This window comes from Ovis canadensis, chromosome 3, assembly GCF_042477335.2.
Source record: "Ovis canadensis isolate MfBH-ARS-UI-01 breed Bighorn chromosome 3, ARS-UI_OviCan_v2, whole genome shotgun sequence".
Taxonomy (NCBI): domain Eukaryota; kingdom Metazoa; phylum Chordata; class Mammalia; order Artiodactyla; family Bovidae; genus Ovis; species Ovis canadensis.
The window spans coordinates 18,803,437-18,826,072 of record NC_091247.1 but is presented as its reverse complement, the minus strand read 5'-3'; the positions used below and the strand labels follow the sequence as shown (position 1 = coordinate 18,826,072).

Here is a 22,636-nt window from a genome sequence, read left to right as displayed (position 1 = left end):
ACAAGTTTGTTTGCTTTAAAGTAAAAATTATATTTTTATCTTGAGAATTTTAAGACCTTTTAATATTACTGAAGACATTCTAGGATACCACAAAATCAGTTAACACTTACTCATATGAGAGGCTTTGGCTCATTACACACACTAAATACTAAGTCTTAATTTATTATTAGTGTCTATGCTATTGTAGCTATATAGAAAATGCCTACCTATGCTATATTCAAAGCTGATCTTGCAAAGAAAAAAATAGATATATATTTTCCAACAATTTTTTTTCCTGATTGGGAAGAACCCAATTTTCTCTACAGTTACATGTGAACTCAAAACATTTCCCCCTCCTTGTTTAGGTAAATGATCTCATCTTACCTCTAATACCACCATTCCTGGTTCCTGTATTACAGTAATATTTTTAAACACTTTCAAAGCAGGCTTTTCTTGAATTTCTAATTCTTCCACATCACCTGAAAAAAAAGAAAATGTAAGATGTATATAATTTTTTGAAGGGGGAGATATAAGGCGGGGAAATGGGAGGTATAAACTACTGGGTATAAGACAGGCTCAAGGATGTGGTGCACAACATGAGGAAGACAGCCAGTGTTTTGTAATAAGCATAAATGGAAAGCAACCTTTAAAAATTGTGTGAACATAAAAAATTTTGGGAAAAAAGCCATAATAGAAAATTAAAAATAATCTTCTACAGCATAATTATTTGGTTATAGAGATAGCTGAAATAAGATGATAACAATGAAAAAAATTGAATAACTCGTGTATAGACAACTTTAAATAGTTAAGTAGATTTTATATAAATTGCTAATAGCAACGGAAAGAGATCAACATGGATTATATCACAAAAATTCACGTAACTAGATACAATTTACCTTGAACATTAAACATGTTATCAATTGCAAACTGATGACTGTCAAACATCTATGTTTTTACAAAAGATTCAGCAACTAGCATCTTAATATTTAACATGAACCGTCACTTCTACCTTCTGTCTTAACAGGTTTTAATAGTTCTACAGGGAAATTCCATTGTCTAAGATAAAGCTTTTCTGGTCTTCCCAGTAACCTTTTAATTAAGGGTTAATTCAGACATATTTTGAGCTTCCCTGGTGGCTCAGATGGTAAAATATCTGCCTGCAAGGCGGGAAACCCAGGTTCAATCCCTGGGTCTGGAAGATCCCCTAGAGAAGGGAATGGTAAGCCACTCCAGTATTCTTGCCTGGAGAATCCCATGGACAGAGGAGACTGGTGGTCTATAGTCCATGGGTTGCAAAGAGTTGGACACAACTAAGCAACTGACACTTAACACTTTCAGACATATTTTATTAACTTCCTGTGTTATTTTCTAACATGAGGTTCTGAGGTTAAAGAAAAAAAAAGAGGTTCTTTCCATTGGTTTATCTTTTAGCAGCACTGTACTATATCAATTACAAAGAACATGTTAATAGAAAGTATAACTTTGTGATTTGAAGCTCTTGTTTATCAGATAGAGCCCATGTTTTTAGTCTTTGACCTTCACGATGTTCATACACAAAAGTCTCTAATTAAAAATGGTCTAATATGAAAACAGAAGAGGTTACTCTTTACTGACCTTTGGGCAGTGGTCATGCACTCTTAAAAAACCTGCTCTATAGATCTGTACTGATGGAACCAGAAAAATTATTTTCATTGAATGAAGTAAAGACATTATAAAATTTAGGTATACTAGTTATAAAAATTATGTAAAATGAAGTGGATTTTAAATACAAGAAGCAAAAACTACTAACAATTTTAGAATTTTATGTGGATCAAGAATAAGAGATATTATGGGATTCAAAAAATGTTTATCAGTCTATTTTTAAAATTTCACCTAAAGGTGATAACATGACCAGGCGAAGTACAAATAAAATTTGTGCAATTCTGACACAATTAACATCCTTTCCTAGATATATACTCATGCAAAAAATAGAAAATAATTGAGTGAATGTCAATAAATACACACCTGTTAATTTCTGTAGCTGGTAATAGAGCAAATTAAAAGGAGCAGTATATGGAATGGCTTGGGTCTGTTTTACAGTGCTCATGGCCAAGTCAGTATAATCTGGAGAGGGAATTAAAATAAATATGCTGTAAAAAACAATACCAGTTCCACAAAACACAATTTGCAAACACAGATCGGGAGTAAAGGAAAGAGAAGTAAAAGCAAAGGAAGCGAGAACACGTTTTTCAAGATAAGGTGTTCCGCAATTGGTTCCCATTCTACATCCCCCCCCTTAACCCCTCCCCTCACCCGACCCCCACCCCCCTCTCTCCTCACCCGGACCCCCACTCCAGCCAACAGTTAACTTGTGCTCCAGAAGGCACTCTCATTTCCCCAAACACATCAGGGCGCTAAACATCTCCAAGCGAGTAGGCCAGCTGCGTTCTGCCATCTTTTCTGGTTAGCAATCCTTCACCACCTGGCATAAAGCCACCTGGTTTACAAAGCTTTTCTCAACTCTTCTAGGCCCATTCTCTCCTCACATACTCATGCACTCTGTAGGTCCTGGGTCAATACTGTGATTAGCTCTTCACAAGATGCTTTCCCTTAACAGAGAGCTTTTCGAGGCCTGGGATTGTGTGTTTTAATACATCTCTAGTCTTTCAGTACCCAGCACAATGTCTGGCATACAGTAAGACCTCACCGAGTGTTAATGGAACAAGTTATATTTTTATTGTGTGATGGTCTGAAAGCTGACAGTTGGCTCATTTCACAGCTGCACCCTAAACACCGCTGTTATTCCTTATTCCTTGCTAAATCATTTGTATTAGTGTCATATAAATAAAATTGAATACAGTTATTTACTAAGATAATACCGTAGTTGGGGCTTCCCAAATGGTGCTAGTGGTAAAGAATACATTGCCTGCCAATGCAGGAGGTTTAAGAGACTCAGGTTTGCTCCCTGGGTTGGGAAGATCCCCTGGAGGCAGGCATGGCAACCCACTCCAGTATTCTTCCCTGAAGAATCTCACGGACAGAGGAGCCTGGCGGGCTACCATCCATAAGGCTGAAAGAGTCAGACATGACTGAAGTGACTTAGCACGCATGCACAAATACCATAGTTACTGCACAAGTAAGGATGGCTTAGCACTTGCATGGGCTTAAACAGAAGGCTCAGCAAGCAACTTAACACTGAAGGTCATACAAATCAAAAAGTTTATGTGGAGAGTCTAATATCATTTCAGGAAATGAAAGTACCAGTACTTCACATGAAATGTAGAAGACAGGCTTGAGAAGCGTCAGCAGTAGCCAACCGGTCTTACAGAAAAGCTTATGTTTCCAATTGGGTCCTCTGCAGTGGAGGCAGGAAATCTTAACCACTGAATCACCAGGGATGTCCCAGATTTTTTAAATCTACTAAAATCAAATTATATTCGACATTTAATAGTATACTTACTGGAAAGGTCACAAGGAGAAAGTATGTGATAATTAAAGTTTCTTTTAACAAGTATTCCTGAGACCCGCTGGCCCTGTTCTGGTTTTTTGTCTGCTAAAAAGCCCATGACCTATTTTAAAAAAGAAGAAAAAGAGCCCAAAACAATTTGAAGAGAACAGAATCTTGTGAAACACAATTAACAATTCAGGGACTCAATCATAATGATGACCATTTGAACCTTTCCATTAAACTATCCCCTGGAAAGTTCTGTGAACAGTGAGATTCAGGATACAATACAACCATTGGCTCTACTTTGCAAGAAAAGCTTTACATCCTTATTTCTGCAAATTTTCCTCAATCTGACTGCAAGAAATGATATTTATCAAATGGCTTTCTGGAATTTGGCTCATGTACTAAAAGAATTCTGTCAAGTTGCTCGTTAACACACTTGATATTTAAAGCTTCAGACAGATCACGAAAAAGCTCACGTTAGCGGTATCTTAAAAAGACTTTTGATGAACAGGAGGTAAAAATGCAGACTTCTTACAGCATCCCACTAAAATTCCAGGTGAAGATTTTTTTTCTCAACTATTTCTTTTTTAAATTGTGAAAATCTTACATTTCATCAAAAATGATTAACTCCTGAAAAGACAAATTTTTATAAATTCCATCGTATCCACAGACATTATGTCTAAACATGGGCCTATCTTCAGTTTCTTAGGGAGAATGCCAGGAGGTAGACAGAATACTGTATTGGATGTAGTAAAAAACAGTAGTGGGAAAACAAAACCGTAATGGACATTTGTTTACTGTCTGATATGGGTACGCAAAGTAACTTGGGAATGTGGATTAAAAGCTATGAAACTCAAAATCTAATTTATTTGAAAATTTTCCAAATGAAAAAACATATTAGTGGAAACAGAAAAAGCCTAAAAACACAAGGATAAAGTCTTATAGTATTAATATACTGAATAGACGGAAATCATCGTTGAGCACATTATTCTGAGTCGATTAAGAGCTGGATTTTCTTAATATACATTTCCCTAAAGGGATTATGAACTATTAGGAATGGATAGGATTAAAAACCATAACCTTTTACCTTGGCTAGTTTTTCTCCCCTGAAGTTCAAGGTCACTGCTTCTGTATTCCGGGGATTATGAACCTCTATGTGAACTTCATCATTATCTTCATATTCTCGAATCAGGGCTGCTTTCAATCTGGCCATTTCATTCTGTTCTCCATGGACTAAAATCTACAAAGCATAAATTTTAAAAGAGCATAGGGAAGCATCCTTAGTTCAGGTTAATGTTGGCCTTTATCTGAATTGGTTATTATATGAAATGGAGACATACTTGAAGTCATTAAACTTAACTACATTTAAGGATCCCCAGTCAATCAAACATGTGTGAGGTTTTCATTCTATTTGGCTTATTTCAAGAGGGAGTAAAGAAATCTCTTTTCCATTCCAGCATTTGCCACTAGTGAGACATACACCTTTATGGAAGATGACTTTTTCTAGAAAGGGGCTGGACAAGGTGACTTCTATAGTCTCTACCCACTTTAAATGTACAGGGTTCTTGCATGCAACTACTGCTACTCTTACTGTCTCAGAAAACACCCAGAGTTTTCTTCAGGTTTCTTAATATAAGACTATCAAAAGAAGCTTTCTATGGAAAAAAAATGACTTCTGATGCTTTCTTCTATTTCTTAAAGTAATGCCATATAAAATGTTTCACAAGCACATGGAATGATGCTTCAGAGAGGTATTTACAAGTATTGCATTAGCTAATAGTCTTTCTAATTGAAAGAAGCTTGCCCAGTGTCACTGCAGGCAGAGGCATATGGCCTGGAGACGATGAGCCCCAGCTCTAGGGCCTGGCTGCTGTCACACAAATCCTGGCATTGCCACTTACTAGCTGTGTAACTTTGGGCAAATTATTTAACATCTCATTGCCTCGTCTACAGAACCACTGTTGGTTGTGAGGAGTAAGCAAGCTGATATATACAAAACACTAGCACAGTGTTTGGCACATAGTAAATAATCAATAAATGCTAGCTGTTGATACTGTTACCACCAGTACTATTACTAGTTTATCGTGTGGGCAGACTTTTGCTGAGACTTGGCTACTGGAGGAGGGTAAACATCAAATCCAATTCAGGGATTTAAACCGACAGCAGAGTAGACTCTGGAGAGCAACACAATGGGATTGAGTATGAGGGGGTGATTCCAGAGAGAAAGTGCAACACAGCTTTTCCTCCATGGCTTTAAAATCTGGGAGAATATCCGTAAACCACACACAGTAATAGACACCCATGAACAGCCTACACTTAACTCATATAAAGCCAACCACACACAGTAGTAGATACCCATGAACGGCCCACACTTAACTCATATAAAGCCAACCACACACAGTAGTAGACACCCCTGAACGGCCTACACTTATAAAGCCAACCACACACAGTAGTAGACACCTGTGAATGGCCTACCCTTAATTCATATAAAGCCAGTAGGAGAGGGGCTTTTTCCACCAAAGAATCTGCTCATTAAGGGGCAGCAGCAACTGTCAGGACTATTTGCTAGAAAGAACTAAAAAATGAACAACATAGGACACAAAATGCTCAGCATCCTTAGTCACCAAGGAAACGAAAATCAAAACTACAGAGATGCTGCTTCACCCTTACTAGCATGGTGATCATTCTAAAAAGGAAAGTAACAAGCTGACAAGAATATGGAGAACTGGAACCCTTGTGCATTGCTGTGGGAATGTAAAATGGTGTAACTGCTGTGCAAAACAGCTCGGTGATTCCTCAAAAGTTAAACATAGAATTAGCCCACAATCCAACAGTTCTACTCCTTGGTATATACCCAAAAGGACTGGGAAAAAGGATTCAAATAGATACTTACATGCCAGTGTTCATGGCAGCATTATTTACAATAGTGGAAATGTCAACACTAATTATAAAAGGTGGAAACAACCCAAGTGTCCATCAACAGACGAATAAACAAAGCACGGTATATACATGCAATAGAATATTCTTCAGCCATAAAAAGGAATGGAGTTCTGATACATGCTGCATTCAGAGAGGCTACTCCATTACTTCATCCATTTCCTCACCTCTCATCTTACGTTCTGTAAGTGCTCCTCTAAGTTAAGAAACTTTTATTTAGTTTAACTATCTCCAGCCCCACCAAAATATAACTGTTACCATCAAAATTACATAAAACTTAAGGAGCTGCGCAATGTATTTCATATCTAACTGCATCGTTAACTCTTACTATGATGGCTTGCCTCTCTCCTCTCTCCACATTAAGAGGCATTTCCTATATGCCAGGCACCATGTTACATGCTTTAAATATATGTTCTCTCATTTAGTTTTCGTAAGAACTTTAAGAGGTGTTATTATCCCCATTTACAGATGAGCTAAGGAAAGGTTAAGTCACTTGCCCAGGACTACAGGGCAAGTAAGGGATGGAGATGGGATTCAAAACAGTCACACAGTGAAGTCAGTGCTCTTAAGTTACTGGGGAGACAGCAGAAAAATAAGGGAAAGGAAGCTGAGCTGGTAGATCTGAGCCAGAGATCCCGTGTGAAATGGACAAAATGAAAGCGCACAGCTTGCCTAACTCAAAGGGAAGTGGTGAAGGTCAGATGTAAGGGCATGAGGCCTGTGATGAGAGCACTACTGTCAGGGCAGGGCTGCTCTGAGGACCAGCTGCTGCTGGGCCAGCCTCTTCCTGAGCCTTTAATGCTAAAATCAAATGCATACACTAACCACGTGAGGCGGCTTCAAAGCACGTATAAATTCACTGGTTTGCTGGTAATCTGTGTGCGCAGAGAAAGAGATGTAATCAACAGACATTTTCAGAGGTAACTTCTGCCCGGACATGGTAGTGATTTCTTCTGGTTCAGACATGATATGCTGTTATAAACAAAGAATAGTAAATAAAACACATAAACTCTCTAATTAGAAAACAAAAGGTATGTTTTCTACTTTTTCACCTAGCCACAAACTCATGCTAATTTAGGACCTTTAGCACAAAAAGCATTCTAATACTATTGACTCAGTCAATATCAAATATTTATTTTCTCAATCAAGGAAATATTTAATCAGGAAAGTAAGCAGATTAACAAAAGTTCAGTGAATGTGGAGTCCTACAAGGGAGAATTTTATCTTGTGGTTGGAAAAGCACACTTGCATCCCCAACCATCTGCCCTGAAAAGTCCCTTTCCAGGTGAGAGGATCTGCATAAAAGACTGAAGTATTTCTACTCTGAAATCTATGTTAGATACACAGCCAACACTAAGTGTTTAGCAGAACAAGATAAAGTAATAAAAACGATCTGAGCTGGGAATCATAATGTGTTTATTAGTTATCAATAAGAGAATGTGATGCAGGAATGTTCAGAATCTGCCTCTCAAGCTTTGCACATCAGTGTCTACATCCCTCAGTTACTGTCAACCATTTAAAAAAATTTATTATTCATCTTTGGCTGTGCTGGGTCTGGGTTGCTGCATGGGCTTTTCTCTAGTTGCAGGGAGCAGGGAAGACTCTAGGCGCAGTGCGCAGGCTTCTCAACATGACGGCTTCTCTTCTTGCGGAGCACAGGCTCCAGGGCCCACGGGCTCAGCAGTTGTGGCTCCTGGCTCCACAGCACAGGCCCAATAGCTGTCGCACAGCTATTGGCACTGCTCTGTGGCATGTGGGATTCCCCTGGATCAGGAATCAAACCGCTGTCTCCTGCATTGGCAGGCAGATTCTTTATCACTGAACCCCTAGAGAAGCCCTCAAACATTTTATATCAAGAGGAAGGTGGGCACTCAACCCAAACATATTATCCGACTTTTCAAGAGAACACTTATGAAGCCTTATGAACACTGATGAAGCCTTTTCTTCATCAGATGAGGGTATCCATTGTTTGTCTCAAATAGATCCCCTTCCACTTTTTTTTTTTTTTTAACTCTAACTAGATGAGCACTTCTCAAGCTTTCACACGCTTATCCATCACCTGGATCTCATTCGTCAACCTTAAGATCAGCTCCAGCTGCCTATTGCCTTCCTCATTTTAAAAAATCAAGACCTATGTCATTTAAAGAACTAATTCAATGGAGAAACCTGGGAGGACAGCGCCACCTCTGCAGCCTTGATTAGGAAGTGCCCAATGATCTCAGGCTCTGACTGACCTTGGCAAGCGTGCCTTCTACACAGTAGCCGGCTATGATGACGCCGTTCCTCTTATCAGTACACCAGCTTTCAAAGAGCTCTCTGGATAAACCACTTTGCATCATGCCTGGGGAGGCCATGACCACGCTGGGACCAATGTCATCAAAATGATCCATGCTCTGAGAAAGGAAAGGAAATGATAACAGCATGTTAAGATAAAGCATTCCTTATCTATAAAGAACACCAAAAAGGGAGGTAAAAAGGTTAATCACGTGACTGGAAGGGCCTTGACAAAACTAGCAAACATTTTAAGTCCCTGAACAGTTTATTTAGGCTGGGAATGAAAGGAAAACAAAATGATAAAAAGCCATTAGTTCACACTGACCTTCAAAACCTTCTTTAGGTAGCTAAAAAACCATTAGGAGCATTTTCAGTGCCTAGCAGACAGGCAGAGTCAAATGGAAGGAAGAGTCAAATGGGTTTCTATCTATCCAAGACAGAACTCTGAAAGAATTTCCCCAAAGATTCACAATGGCTTCGCATACTTCATCAGTATTCTGAGTTGGCCTGGAAATCTAACTAAGTTTAACACTGTTTCTAGGGAAAACTTGGGTCTAATTCCCAGGCAATTAACCTAAAAAATACTTTGCGAACAGAACCTATTAATAATTGGAAGACCACTTATAACTTGAATTATTTAGGGTATTGTTATTATGGTTAGAGCATTAGTTCAAATGAAACTTTTTATTTAAATGAAAGGAAATTAGATTTTATTGAATACTCTAAAAAAAAAAGACAATTTTCACATATGGAATCTGCTGTGCTAATCAAAAAGATGATCAGGTCTGAGTAAGAGCAGAAAAAATACACAGCAGTATTTTTCTTATCAGGGCTTTTTATTTCTATGGCAGAGAAATCCAAATTATTTAGCAATAGTAAATATTGAGAACAGGTAGAGACTTGGAACAAATGGCAATATTTATATGTTTAAGCAAAAAGGAATGCCAGTTGCAAAGTTTTTGATGTCCCTCAGAAAAATGAATGGCAACCCACTCCAGTACTCTTGCTTGGAAAATCCCATGGACGAAGGAGCCTGGTAGGCTGCAGTCCATGGGGTCGCTAAGAGTCGGGCACGACTGAGTGACTTCACTTTCACTTTTCACCTTAATGCACTGGAGAAGGAAATGGCAACCCACTCCAGTGTTCTTGCCTGGAGAATCCCAGGGACAGCGGAGCCTGGTGGGCTGCCGTCTATGGGGTCGCACAGAGTCGGACATGACTGAAGCGACTTAGCAGCAGCAGCAGCAGCAGCAGCAGCAGAAAAGTGATGAAAGGTAAGACTTCAGCATGGAGTCAACCAGAGGATTAATGGCGGGCATCTCCCACTGATAATGACTTACTTGAGTGTTATTCGTCCTTCTTTCTTCCACAAGCACTCACCTTCAGGTTACTAATGTGTTTGAAAACAAACGGATTATTGATGTTGATCTGTTTGCGGATTTTGTCATTCATGGCGTTCACGTATGTCTGGTACACTGCCATACACTTCTTGGCCAAAGACGATGCATAGTATATTGGAATATCATGGAGTTCTGGGTGATTCTGCCAATACTCATCTAGAGAGAATTACAAGAAACACATTTTTTTTTTTAATGTGAGGTGGTGGTTTAGTTGCTAAGTTGTGTCTGACTCTTGCAACCCTACTGACTGTAGCCTGCCAGGCTTCACTGTCCATGGGATTCTCCAGGCAAGAATACTGGAGTGGGTTGCCATTTCATTCTCCCCTTAATGTGGAGTAAATAGCTCAAATAATAAATGATACACACAAAGTAGTTTTTTAAAAAATTCAGAAAAGAAATAAAGCACAAAACTATAAAGAGGTTAAGAAAAATTTAGTAAATTAAAAATTTACTAAAATTGGTCCTAACTCAAGCTTAAAAACACCAGAATTTCTTTCCTTCTTTTTTTAAATGAGAGTATAGTTAATTGAGAATGTTGTGTTAGTTTCTGGTGTACAGCAAAGTGATTCAGTTACACAGATTCTTTCCCACCCCAGTTTATCACAAGATACCGAACGCGGTTCCCCTGTGCGACACAGTAAAACCTTGCTGTTTATCTATTTTACACACAGTAGTTTGTACCTGCTTGTCCCAAATGCCCCCATTATCCCCCCTGCCCCACCCTTCCCCCCTTTAGTAACTTTAAGTCTGTTCACTGTCCCTAAGTCTGTTTCTGTTTTGGAAATAAGTTTGTTTGTATTATATTATGGATTCCACATATTAGAGATAACATATGATATTTATCTTTCTCTGTCTGACTTACTTCACTTAGTATGATCATCTCTAGGTCTATATATATGAGGAAGCTGAGGCTAAAAAAGGCTGAAAACTGTGGCAGTTTCTTTTTTAAACTTGATTTATAAGTGAAAACTCTATATAAGGACTGGGACTTTTCCTGTCACGTGTGTTACATTTCTTGCTTTGCCCTCTGGTTTAACTGTTCATATTCTTTTAGATATGATTAGAATTTTTAACAGTGTCGATGCTCTTATATATACTCTTATGATTTCTCAAATACCTTCCAAAGTATACTATATCTCAAGATCACATCACAGCCTGGTATTTTTTGTGTGTACTTTTATGAGAAAATTTCAAGTGTTAAAAAAAAAGACGAATAACTTGCCCAGAGTCATATAGTTAGACCATGGGTGAGATCTGAAACCAGTGGTTGGCAAGGTCATCCTCTCTTATAGAACAGTACAAGGAGAATTTAAGGGACAAGGAACAAGGGTGTACAGCAGTCCTCGTTCATAAAAGGAATCACAATTTACTTGATGGCAGAGTTATCAGACAGAAACAGCAAATGCTCAGCTAAATTTAATTTCAGACAAATAAAAGACTGTTAGTATAATTTGTCTGAAATATTTGCTATAATATCAAATATATTATTTATTTGAAACTAAAATTTAACTGGTGTCCTGTATTTTTATTTACTAAATCTGGCAACCTGATGATGGTGACAACCTGGCTTTACATCTTCATTTCTTCTGCTCCTCTTACTACTTTGCCATGGAGACTTTTCATTTTAAGACTTCTATAAGGACAAATGTGACATGCAGTAGGAAAGCAGAACCCAGAGAAAAAGGACTGGCTTAGGCTTTAGAAAATTTAGCTTCTACTAAGTCCTTCAGTCATGTCCAACTCTTTGCGACCTCTTGGAGTATATAACCCACCAGGCTCCTCCATCCATGGGCTTCTCCAGGCAAGAATTCTGGACTGGGTTGCCATGCCCTCCTCCAGGGCACCTTCCCGACCCAGGGACTGAACCCACGTCTCTTCTGTCTCCTGCAGTTGGGTTCTTTATTTACCGCTAGCGCCACCTGGGAAGCCCTGTCTCTCTGAGATTTGCTTTTGATCTGAGGTCATTTATTCTTTCCCCTTATTTCCCTTTTCAGTGTAACAGGGATTCTACTTATCCCTATCATCATACAGATGGAAGAACTGAGAATGAGAGCTCAAGATCATTTCTAATTCTTCACACTGAAGCCATATACATATAAAGCACTTACCAGTTATTCTTAAAGAGTGCATTCCCCAGAAAAGAATCACAGAATGTTAAAAAGGGTTGCTAAATATAAATATATGCACAAAGTGACACTCACTGTTCCTCTTATTACAAAAAGTTATACATGCTCATTAAAGTATTTGGAAAATGGAGAAAAGCAGGAAAAAGAAATCATCCACTTTCTCATTATTCAGATTTAGTATCAGGATATCTTTCCAGTCATTTGTGTATTTTCTACCTAACTAGGGTCGGAGTCCACAGTTTTGAACCCTATTTTTTTGGTCCACTTAATATATTATGTTAAAAATATGTATTAACTCATCTGAAACATGATTTTTTCCCTAGAGTGTGATATTTATTGACATAATATTTCACTAGAAATATTTAGAATTATGAAATCTCGTACAGAATCTCCGATGTATTTCTTTCCCAGAGGTTGAACTGCTGGGTCCAAGGGCAGGGTATCTTTAAGATGGTGACTGCTCACCATTTATACTCCCAGCAGTGCTGGAAGACACTCGCTGTGTCTCTGGGCTCTTATGGGCACCGACTCCCTCGTCTTAAATACAGAAACCAAAGCCCAGAGGGTAGAGTGACCTATCCAGGGACATGCAGTGATCTTGACCTAACTGCGCTGTAGGATTTTGAGAATCTCCCAAATAAAAAGGAAAAGGCGTACCTAAAATCAAGAGGAGCTCCTGGGCCCGTCCGAGAGCAAAGACAGGAATGAGGCCTCGGCCCCCTCTGTTCACAATATCGTGGACGGTGTTACAGAACCTTGCCTCTCGCTCCTCTCGCTTCTCGTGGATATGGGTCCCGTAAGTAGATTCCTAAACAACAAGTGAGAAGGGTGAGACCAAGGCTGGTGAGTCTCAAACAATACAAAAGGTAAATATCAAGGAAATATAGAAGCAAAGTGACCTATGTCTCTATTATTATGCCATTTACTTGAATATATGCTGTTAAAACACTAATTGGAAAGAAGAGTGAATAAAAATGTTAGAATTCAGGTCTGGCTAAGGAAAAAAATCAGGAAATAGTTCAAAAATGTATCTTCCCTGCTCAAGATGATTTTAGGATGCTTCTTTCAGCACTGGCCGCCCCACCAGGAGCTTATCAGAAGTGCCAGAGCCCCAGCCCAGCCACAGTCAGAATCTGTATTTCTATAGCATTACCAGATGATTCATAAACACATTGCAATTTGAGAGGTACTCCTCTACAGTACCAGATATAATGAAAATAACTTTTTCCCCAGAGAATTAAAAAAAAGCAACTTCCCTTAACTTAAGGTCAGTTTACATGCTGAATATACCATGAGCTAAGTAACATGAGTAAACTGAGTCCACTCACAATACGCTGTATATGGACAGCAATACACACCAGTCCCTTATGCTTGGGTTGCTGAGGGATGCTGTGGGTGGTGAGGAGGCAGCAGACCTCACTTCCACAGATATTCTTATATAAACCATAGGACCAATGCAAATTTATTAACTTGCTCCTCATCAATCATCCCCTCCCCACCAAAGCTTCTGTACAGTTAATTTTATTTTATTATTATTCTCCTAAGAATTGCAACCTACTAGGAAGGTAAGCGGAGAAGGCAATGGCAACCCACTCCAGTACTCTTGCCTGGAAAATCCCATGGACGGAGAAGCCTGGTAGGCTGCAGTCCATGGGGTCGCTAAGAGTCGGGCATCAGTGAAGCGACTTAGTAGCAGCAGCAGCAGGAAGGTAAGACATATGCATAAAGTTAGCAGGTGCTAGAGGCCAGGAGACAGTCACCACGGCAAAGACAGTGGGGCCATGCCGTTCTACACAACCTTTAAGATGTTCTACATATTTGGAGTAATTAATCTAAATAAGAATATTTCGGAGACAGAATATCATCTCTGATATTAGACTAGCTAATATATTTAACACGAAGTGGGGTTGCACTACAAAGAGAGGCCAAAAAATTTTTGTACTAAAAAACTATTTATATCTGATCACAGATATGAAAATGAAATCATGTTAACTTTCCTTGGAAAAAATCCTGCTTACGTTACACTAATTACAATACTGGGCACTAATACTTACAATGATAAGAATATCAGGTTTAATGTTAGGAATTTCAGCTGCCATTAAGTGTCTGTCTTCTTGTCTTGAGAAATCACCTGTGTATAAAAGCTGAGGAAAAGAGAAAGTGAGAAATTAGAAAAGTTAGAAAGTTAGAATCCTGGAACGATTCATTTTACTGTGAATATATTTCACTCATAAATTTTTGAAAATGAAGTGCAATAGAAAAAATAGCCTAATTTTTTAATGAAATGTAGATGCATTCAGTTCAGTTTACTCGCTCAGTCATGTCCGACTCTTTGTGACCCCATGAGCCGCAACACACCAGGCCTCCCTGTCCATCACCAGCTCCCGGAGTTCACTCAGACTCATGTCCATCGAGTCGGCGATGCCATCCAGCCATCTCCTCCTCTGTCGTCCCCTTCTCCTGCCCTCATCCTTCCCAGCATCAGGGTCTTTTCAAATGAGTTAGCTCTTCGTATCAGGTGGCCAAAGTATTGGAGTTTCAGCTTCAACATCAGTCCTTCCAATGAACACCCAGGACTGATCTCCTTTAGGATGGACTGGTTGGATCTCCTTGCTGTCCAAGGGACTCTCAAGAGTCTTCTCCAACACCACAGTTCAAAAGCATCAATTCTCCTGTGCTCAGATTTCTTTATAGTCCAACTCTCACATCCATACATGACCACTGGAAAAACCATAGCCTTGACTAGATGGACCTTTGTTGGCAAAGTAATGTCTCTGCTTTTTAAAATGCTGTCTAGGTTGGTCATAACTTTCCTTCCAAGGAGGAAACGTCTTTTAATTTCATGGCTGCAGTCACCATCTGCAGTGATTTTGGAGCCCAGAAAAATAAAGTCAGCCACTGTTTCCCCATCTATTGGCCATGAAGTGATGGGACTGGATGCCACGATCTTAGTTTTCTGAATGTTGAGCTTTAAGCCAACTTTTTCATTCTCCTCTTTCACTTTCATTAAGAGGCTCTTTAGTTCTTCTTCACTTTCTGCCATAAGGGTGGTGTCATCGCTTGTGTCTAATTCAAAATGTGTAACTTAACTCAATCATAAACCATCTAGCATTTCAATTATTCAATCTAACTAATGGGAATAATATAATCCCAGAATTTGTCCACAAAGATAACCTTGAGATGTACGCGCAGCATCTTAGAGAAAAAGGGCATGATGCTCAGGAAAGAACCTTTACTGTTTTGAGATTCTTATTGTACTCTCCTCAATCATGATACATAAAGTACTAACACAGGGGTAGGAACAATGATATTTACAAGGCAAAAGTACCAGGTTAATTTTACCTTGTTTCAATGTTTTCACACTTTGCTAGCCTTAGGGAATATTCTTTAGTACCACTCGGTGGCATAGCCCTGCACTGACTTCCTATGGGCAGGAAATTCCCAAGCTAGAGTGTACCTTCACGCCTGCGATCTCGATCATGAACATGGCAGCTCCCAGAACATGGCCAGCGTGATAACACCAAAACTTGATTCCTGCAACTTCCTTCACTTCATGAAAATTGATGGTTTCAATTTTGTCCATGCTTTCTTCCAAATCTGTCTCAGTATACAGCATGTCGTCTGCTGATATGTTACTAAATTTTTAAAGATGCCAACACAAAAAAATTAAGGGTAAGATTTTTATAAGTCTTTAAACTCAAAGAAATTGTCTGTGGATGACATAGCCACATATTTCTTAAAATCATATTGTAGGTGTTATGCTATTTCTAATCTCTTGGACCTTTTGTATATCTTTTCACTCTGCTATTATGAGAAAAATGCTTAGTGTATATAAAGCATGATGTCAAGCAAAGCACACACACTAAATTAAGGCAAAGTACTCTTTAGGATAGCACTTCTCAACCTTTTTTCCTACCCCAACACCTTCTGTGAGATAAAGGCACTCACACACATTGAATCACAGCAGTTTTCCCCATCTGTGATATGAAAAGAACTGTCTAGAAAGTCTAACAAGTTTTCTCTGGAAAATTATGCTACCATACTTTCCGAAGAAAAAAGAGAGGTTAGGGTTAAGGACACAGTCTGGAGCCAGACTAATCGGATCTGAATTCCAGTTCTGTCTCTTACTGTGACCATCAGGGGTGAATTACTTAACCTCTCTGTGCCTCAGTCTGAAAAGCGAAGTTAAGTGAAAGTGTTAGTTACTCAGCCTGCCCGACTCTTTGCAACCCCATGGACTGCAGCCCGTCAGGCTCCTCTGTCTGTGGAATTTTCTAGGTGAGAATACTGGAGTGGGTAGCCATGCTCTTCTCCAGTAGATCTTCCCAACCCAGGGACTGAACTTGGGTCTCCTTTATTACAGGCAGATTCTTTACCATTTGAGCTACCAGAGAAACCCATGCCTGTCTCATCATCTGTAAAATGGGATTCATGCAGAGTCTGCATCACAAGGCTGACATGAAGATGAAAGGAGTTAACACATGTCAAGAACTGAGGACTACCTGGCATATGCTGAACTTCATTTAGGCGTTAACCAGTATAATCATTACCAAGGATAACTTTCCATTCTTCTGTATGTTTACAGAATAACAAACTGCATCTTAGCTACCCTAGGAATATACATATGAAACAGCAAGCCGTTGAAGGTTCATCATCTGTGCTATAATTATCACAAGAAGGCTCCAAACTTTATGGAAAAGGAGCAGATTTTCCTCTTGCAGCTGGAAAAAGCTTCCCCAGGGAATCTTTTCACTTCAGACAGTCAATTTGGTTTGATCAAATCACCCAAAAAAAGACTTCAGTAGATAGCACTGTATAATGTAGTCTGCTTTAAATTTTAATAAAATTATGAAATTCCTTATATAGAATATTGCTATCATACCTTATAACTCACCTAAATTTCAAAGACTTAAAAGGATGCAAAAACTACATAAAGCCTTTATGACAAGGAGGTGCTGGGGACACAGTATCTATGTGATGAGTTGGTACTGAATAACTAAATGAGTGATACCCTTGTGAATAAGAAGAAAACATCTCATTTCAAAACACAAAATGGTCTAATATTATGAACTGTATGTATTGGGTTGAACCAAGTGCATGTATAAATCTATTAAGGTAATTTACCTAACTTTGACATAATCTGAAAGAAGCCATCTATAAATAGCTTTTGTAGCATGAGTCATAAATGTTCTTCCTTTGAAACTTGTCTTCTGTAGAAACCAGGGCAAAGCTCCACAGTGATCCAAATGGAAACTTTAAAAAAAAGAAAAAAGAGCTTCTGTCAATTTTTAAAATATTATATATCATATACTTTACGTACAGAAGAGTTCTATGTAACAATTAGATACTTTTAGAACACCCAGAGTAGGTATGTACAGAGGGAAGGAATAATGTATTTAGTTCTAACGCAAGAAAAACAGATTAAAAGTATTTTTCTCAAATATAGCCAAGCCCATTCTCAGGAGTCAAAATTATAACAAGCGGTTTAGTGGTATAAAGTTGAAGCCCATCACGGTTTACATATGAAGTTCCCACAGAACTGTTTGACAACACAGTTGTTGTTCGGTCGCTCAGTCGTGTCCAGCTCTTTGTGACCCCACAGACTGAAGCACGGCAGGCTTCCGTCTCCTTCACTATCTTCCTGAGTTCGCTCAAACTCATGTCTGTTGAGTCGATGATGCCATCCAACCATCTCATCCTCTGTCGTCCCCTTCTCCTCCTGCCCTCAATCTTTCCCAGCATCAAGTCCAATGAGTCAGTTCTTTGCCTCAGGTGGCCGAAGTATTGGCGCTTCAGCATTAGTCCTTCCAATGAATATTCAGGCAACACAGCAGCCTCAGGAATATTCTGTGACACTGCTTTCTTAGTCTCAAGTTTTACAATGATCAAGGCATATGTTATCTCTTCCCTCCTCCTCATTTACTCTAGATAAGTGAAAGGAAGTTTTCTGTCATAAACTTCTCTCACCTGTGATGACAATATGGCATGCTGTCTTAGTTGTTTGCAATATCATATCTGGTAAAGCATGATCTTTAAGTAAAAGTCCTTGAAAAACAATGCCCGCAATAAAAGGTGAAACAAAAACAGCAACAGAAAAAAAAAAAAACCTTACTGACTAATTAGTAGGAGATCAATCTCAGCTGGGTCAATCAAATCAATATAAGGAAGAGCGTCCATTCCTTCCAGGCCAGGGTGGATCCCACAGTCCAGCTGAAAGACATGGGAAAAGAGATCACAGTCTTCTCTACATTTTATTCAAATTCACTCAACAAATAGACATCATAACTGATCCATCATACCATACACAATCAGGAAAGATTCTATATGTTTGAAATGCAATTCTTATTAAATGGGCAAATTCGCCGTTAACAATTCTAACTTCCCAAATTTAAATACAGCTCATATTTAGAGTCACAGGACACAAAATATAAGAAATATTCTTTCCAGTTACTTTTCATAGGCACTCTAATAATGAACGAACTCTTTTGCAAGAACTTTAACATCAGAAATGGCTAGCATTTTTAAAGTTTATAGATTCACTACTACCAGATGTGACTATCATGAGAAAGCAACGATTAGAAAAACAGAAAACTTCTCTGATCAGGACAATTTAAGTATTAGAAGACAAATTCTTCGGAACCAGTCATTCTTGAATTATATCCTCATTTGGGAAGATGTTTCTATCAAATTAATATAGTAAATTATTAAAAAGATTGTGTCTGCCATGTCCCTGTTCTTTTAAGTAGGAGAAGGGGAAGAGTGAGACCAAAAGACCCTGATGAGCCTCTATATTGCCTTTGTAATGAGGACCCCAGAGACCACCTCTTCCAGTCCCTCCAGCTCTCAGCTAAGGAAACGGGCTGAGAAGGGGCCTGACTTGCCCAAGGCCAGGCACCCTGGTGCTGACTTAGGCACCTCAGCTACCAGACTAGGGCCTGGCCTATTGTCCCACTGCACAAGAGGAGGCTGGAGTTCTGCATGTGTTCAGGAGGCCAGTTCCCTGGGGTCTCCCACTGGGGGTGGGGCAGACAGGCTGGCAGACCTTCAGGAATAGAAGAGGGATTTGGAAGACTTTTAGATTAGGAGATCCAGTTGACAGTTTTACAATCTTTAGTTCCTCAGTCTAATATTATGTCAATGCCAAGTGGAAGTATACTAGTTTCCCACATTAACATTTTATAGACACATATACTAACCATGACATTATTCTGAGGCCGAAACAGTTAACTGCTGAATAGAAAAAACTACTGAACTAGAACAGTCCTAACACTCAGTGCAGACATATTGTTAATCTGACTATACTGTGCTTAGTTGCTCAATCCTGTCCAACTTTTTTCAATCCTATGGACTGTAGCTCACCAGGCTCTGTCCATGGGGATCCTCCAGGCAAGAATACTGGAGTGGGTAGCCACTTCCTTCTTCAGGGCATCTTCCCAACCTTGGGATTGAACCCAGGTCTCCCCCATCGCAGGTGGATATTTTACCAGCTGAGTTACCAGGGAAGCCCAACGATACTCTAGGGGTTTGCCATGCCCTCCTCCAGGGGATCATCCCATCCCAGGGATTGAACCCAGGTCACCCGCACTGCAGGTGGATTCTGAGCCACTTACCATTATTTTCCTCCCCTTGAACTCCAGAATAATACATGATCTTCCTACTTCCTGCCCAGCTCCACTGTAAACATTGAAAGGAAAAAATAAAAATGATTAAAAAGCCATCAAAATGAAGCCAAATAAATTCAAACTTCTTTTACAACTTAAACTATGTTCCATCTGATGACAACACTAACTTGAGACAGATGAATTCCACAAAATTACAAAGACAGGGAAGAACAGCATCAACGTGGGGAAAAAATGAAAAGTGACCTCTGAGAGGTCAGACTGAGAGGATCAAAGGTTAAATTCAACCTTCTGAATGTTAGGGTTAAAATGATGATGTATTTAACAAACACATGAAAAGATGCTCAACATCACTCATTATTAGAGAAATGCAAATCAAAACCACAATGAGGTACCACTTCACACCAGTCAGAATGGCTGCGATCCAAAAATCTACAAGCAATAAATGCTGGAGAGGGTGTGGAGAAAAGGGAACCCTCCTACACTGTTGGTGGGAATGCAAACTAGTACAGCCACTATGGAGAACAGTGTGGAGATTCCTTAAAAAATTGCAAATAGAACTACCTTATGACCCAGCAATCCCACTGCTGGGCATACACACCGAGGAAACCAGAATTGAAAGAGACACATGTACCCCAATGTTCATCGCAGCACTGTTTATATTAGCCAGGACATGGAAACAACCTAGATGTCCATCAGCAGATGAATGGATAAGAAAGCTGTGGTACATATACACAATGGAGTATTACTCAGCTGTAAAAACGAATTCATTTGAATCAGTTCTGATGAGATGGATGAAACTGGAGCCGATTATACAGAGTGAAGTAAGCCAGAAAGAAAAACACCAATACAGTATACTAACACATATATATGGAATTTAGGAAGATGGCAATGACGACCCTGTATGCAAGACAGGGAAAGAGACACAGATGTGTATAACGGACCTTTGGACTCAGAGGGAGAGGGAGAGGGTGGGATGATTTGGGAGAATGACATTCTAACATGTATACTATCATGTAAGAATTGAATCGCCAGTCTATGTCTGATGCAGGATGCAGCATGCTTGGGGCTGGTGCATGGGGATGACCCAGAGAGATGTTATGGGGAGGGAGGTGGGAGGGGGGTTCATGTTTGGGAACGCATGTAAGAATTAAAGATATTAAAATTTAAAAAATAAAAAACTAAAAAAAATAAAAAATAAAAAAAATAAAATAAAATGTAAACTAGCAGTGACTCAGATGATTTAATAAGACTTTTAGAATTAGCACTTAAGTAAAAACCCATAAGCAGTTAAAAATTCTTTCAAGGTGATAATACACATTTACCAAATAGCTTAAATTTAAATACTTATTCATACATGTGAATTTCATTCCTTTTTCCTTCTACTTTCTGTTATTTCACTATTTGTTAAAACAAGTTTCCTTTCTTCAGAATAAACAGCCTTTCTTTCCAATTATCACAAAGCTTAAGCCTCACCAGTCTAACTCTTTGCCTTCTTTGATACCTTATCCCAACCATTCTTGCTTGTGATTCAACCACTTATTTAACATCAAGCAGTTTTGGGGTTTTTTTTTGCTGCACTGTGGGGCACGTGGGATATTAGTTCCCTGACCAGGGATTGAACCTAGGACTACAGGTTCTGTAGGTCTAGGTTCCTGTAGTCTACAGGACTACAGGTTTGAAAGCGCTAAGTCTTAGCCACTGGACTGCCAGGGAACTCCCTTAAGCAGTTTCTATTTGCCAAGCAGTGTAGATAAGCACCTAGTATATGGAAAGGCCGAATACCAGGACCCTGGCTTCAAGAATGGATAGGCTACAGGACTGACATGAGATGGACGCATCTTCAGACCCGGATCCTCAGAGCAAGATGCAAAGAAAATCAGACGACCACCGTGAGCTCCTGGCCTGCCACTTTAACTGGCCCTCTGCTCTCCCACTTTAGCGTCCCTCCAGTTTTTGGTGCAGTTTTTCCTACAGCTGTTGGTGTAGTAACTATTTCAAACTTTCTCCCCTTTCCTAAATTTTCCCATGCTCTATCCTACTCTTGAGTCATAGGCTTTCTCTGTATCAAAAAATTACATAGTTTGTCAGTTCCCTCAACTTGCCAACCCACTCACATTTCTCTTCTTCCACTTCTCCTGGAACAGAGAACAGACCTCGCTCTGTAAGGCTAACCTTTTCACCATCGTTCTACACTCTTCCTACTCCCTCCCTCCCTCTGAGGTACTGACCCCTGCTACATCATTGGCTTTCCCCTTACTATCCTCTTTGACATCTGCATTTAAACATGCCAGTCATCCTTGTCCCCAAATGAAAATTCCTTAATTCTAATCTCTAGTCTCCCTGTCCGCTTACTAAAGGTTGCATACTTTGAATTCTGGCTTTTTACCAACCATCCCTCTGAAACTCTCCCTGCAAAACAGCTCTTTGTTCCTAAGTGCAAAGAGCCCTTCTCAGTTCCTACCTCACTCTTCTCCAGGCAGCACATCATCTGTCTTATTCCATCCCTCTCTGAGCCTGGTTTCTGTGACTTCATGCTCTCATCCTGTCCTGCTGGTTTCCCCCTTAGTTTCCTTCATGCAGCTGCCTCTACCCATCTTTCAAAAGCTGTTATTTCAAGGGTTCTCTCCTTGGCTTCTTTCTCAGTCTTTCTGATCTTCATCCTCACATTTTTAACACATTGAAGACTTCTAATTCTCTATTTGTACTCCAGATTTAGATGTTTGTTTTCCTGAATCCCAGACCTCTAACAGTCACCTGGTTTTGGCCTCTCTTGGGACATCTCACAGGCGCCTAATATTCAAATATGCCAAACAAGTTTGCACCTCAAGTTCCTAGCCCGTGCTCTTCTTTCTGGAACACTCTGCCCTG

The 22,636-nt window shown here is 39.5% G+C and overlaps 1 protein-coding gene across 4 annotated transcripts in view; it reads right to left on the bottom strand.

Annotated features, from left to right (window-relative positions):
• CPSF3 (cleavage and polyadenylation specific factor 3) overlaps positions 1 to 22,636 on the bottom strand; it is a 31,453-nt gene that overhangs the window by 5,594 nt on the left and 3,223 nt on the right. For 2 of the 4 annotated variants that reach the window (XM_069582568.1, XM_069582569.1), the window contains exons 2-14: positions 19,757 to 19,820; positions 18,259 to 18,356; positions 17,271 to 17,399; positions 15,604 to 15,781; positions 14,201 to 14,290; positions 12,804 to 12,954; positions 10,001 to 10,176; positions 8,581 to 8,739; positions 7,172 to 7,318; positions 4,497 to 4,649; positions 3,419 to 3,527; positions 1,984 to 2,082; positions 364 to 458 (exon numbers count right to left, since the gene is read on the bottom strand). In XM_069582568.1, coding sequence (XP_069438669.1) covers positions 364 to 458; positions 1,984 to 2,082; positions 3,419 to 3,527; positions 4,497 to 4,649; positions 7,172 to 7,318; positions 8,581 to 8,739; positions 10,001 to 10,176; positions 12,804 to 12,954; positions 14,201 to 14,290; positions 15,604 to 15,781; positions 17,271 to 17,399; positions 18,259 to 18,356; positions 19,757 to 19,820 — 1,648 coding nt within the window. The remainder of the gene's footprint in view (positions 1 to 363; positions 459 to 1,983; positions 2,083 to 3,418; positions 3,528 to 4,496; positions 4,650 to 7,171; positions 7,319 to 8,580; positions 8,740 to 10,000; positions 10,177 to 12,803; positions 12,955 to 14,200; positions 14,291 to 15,603; positions 15,782 to 17,270; positions 17,400 to 18,258; positions 18,357 to 19,756; positions 19,821 to 22,636) is intronic. The other 2 variants (XM_069582570.1, XM_069582571.1) reach the window with 1 other exon arrangement.